General features: G+C 64.5%; 1 protein-coding gene across 1 annotated transcript in view; it reads left to right on the forward strand.

The window, feature by feature from the left end:
• MUC2 (mucin 2, oligomeric mucus/gel-forming) overlaps window positions 1-484 on the forward strand; it is a gene marked incomplete at its 5' end in the record, with an annotated part of 18121 nt that overhangs the window by 9230 nt on the left and 8407 nt on the right. The window contains one exon of the mRNA XM_015560156.1: window positions 303-403. Within this exon, the coding sequence (XP_015415642.1) occupies window positions 303-403 (101 nt within the window). The remainder of the gene's footprint in view (window positions 1-302; window positions 404-484) is intronic.

Raw genomic sequence — 484 nt, forward strand, 5'->3', positions numbered from 1 at the left:
GGTGCACCTGCCGGGCTCGAGGCTGCTGCGGGACATGGCTTGAGTGTGTGTGTACACGTGTGTGATGCATGTGTGAGTGTGAGCATGCGTGTGTGCACACAGGTGGTGCACCTGTCAGTGTGTGCACGTACGGTGTCTGTGTGAACGTGGGCAGACATATTCGCACGCGTGCACTGCACATGCAGGTATATGCACGTGTGTAGCACGCGTGAGTCCGTGTACACGTGTGTGAGTGCCCCTGGGTGCGGGGAGTGCCGGCACGGGCGTGCCAGGTCCCAGCGCCTTCCCTCCTCACTGCCCAGAGGTGCAAATACGACACCTGCAACTGCCAGGACAACGAGGACTGCATGTGCGCCGCGCTGTCCTCCTACGCCCGCGCCTGCGCCGCCAAGGGCGTCATGCTGTGGGGCTGGCGGGATCTCGTCTGCAGTGAGTGCTGGCCCCTGCGGGCGTCCTGGGGCTCGGGGTCCTGGAGTCCCATGGG

Source organism: Myotis davidii, unplaced genomic scaffold (genome assembly GCF_000327345.1).
Source record: "Myotis davidii unplaced genomic scaffold, ASM32734v1 scaffold3211, whole genome shotgun sequence".
In the NCBI taxonomy this organism is placed as follows: Eukaryota; Metazoa; Chordata; class Mammalia; order Chiroptera; family Vespertilionidae; genus Myotis; species Myotis davidii.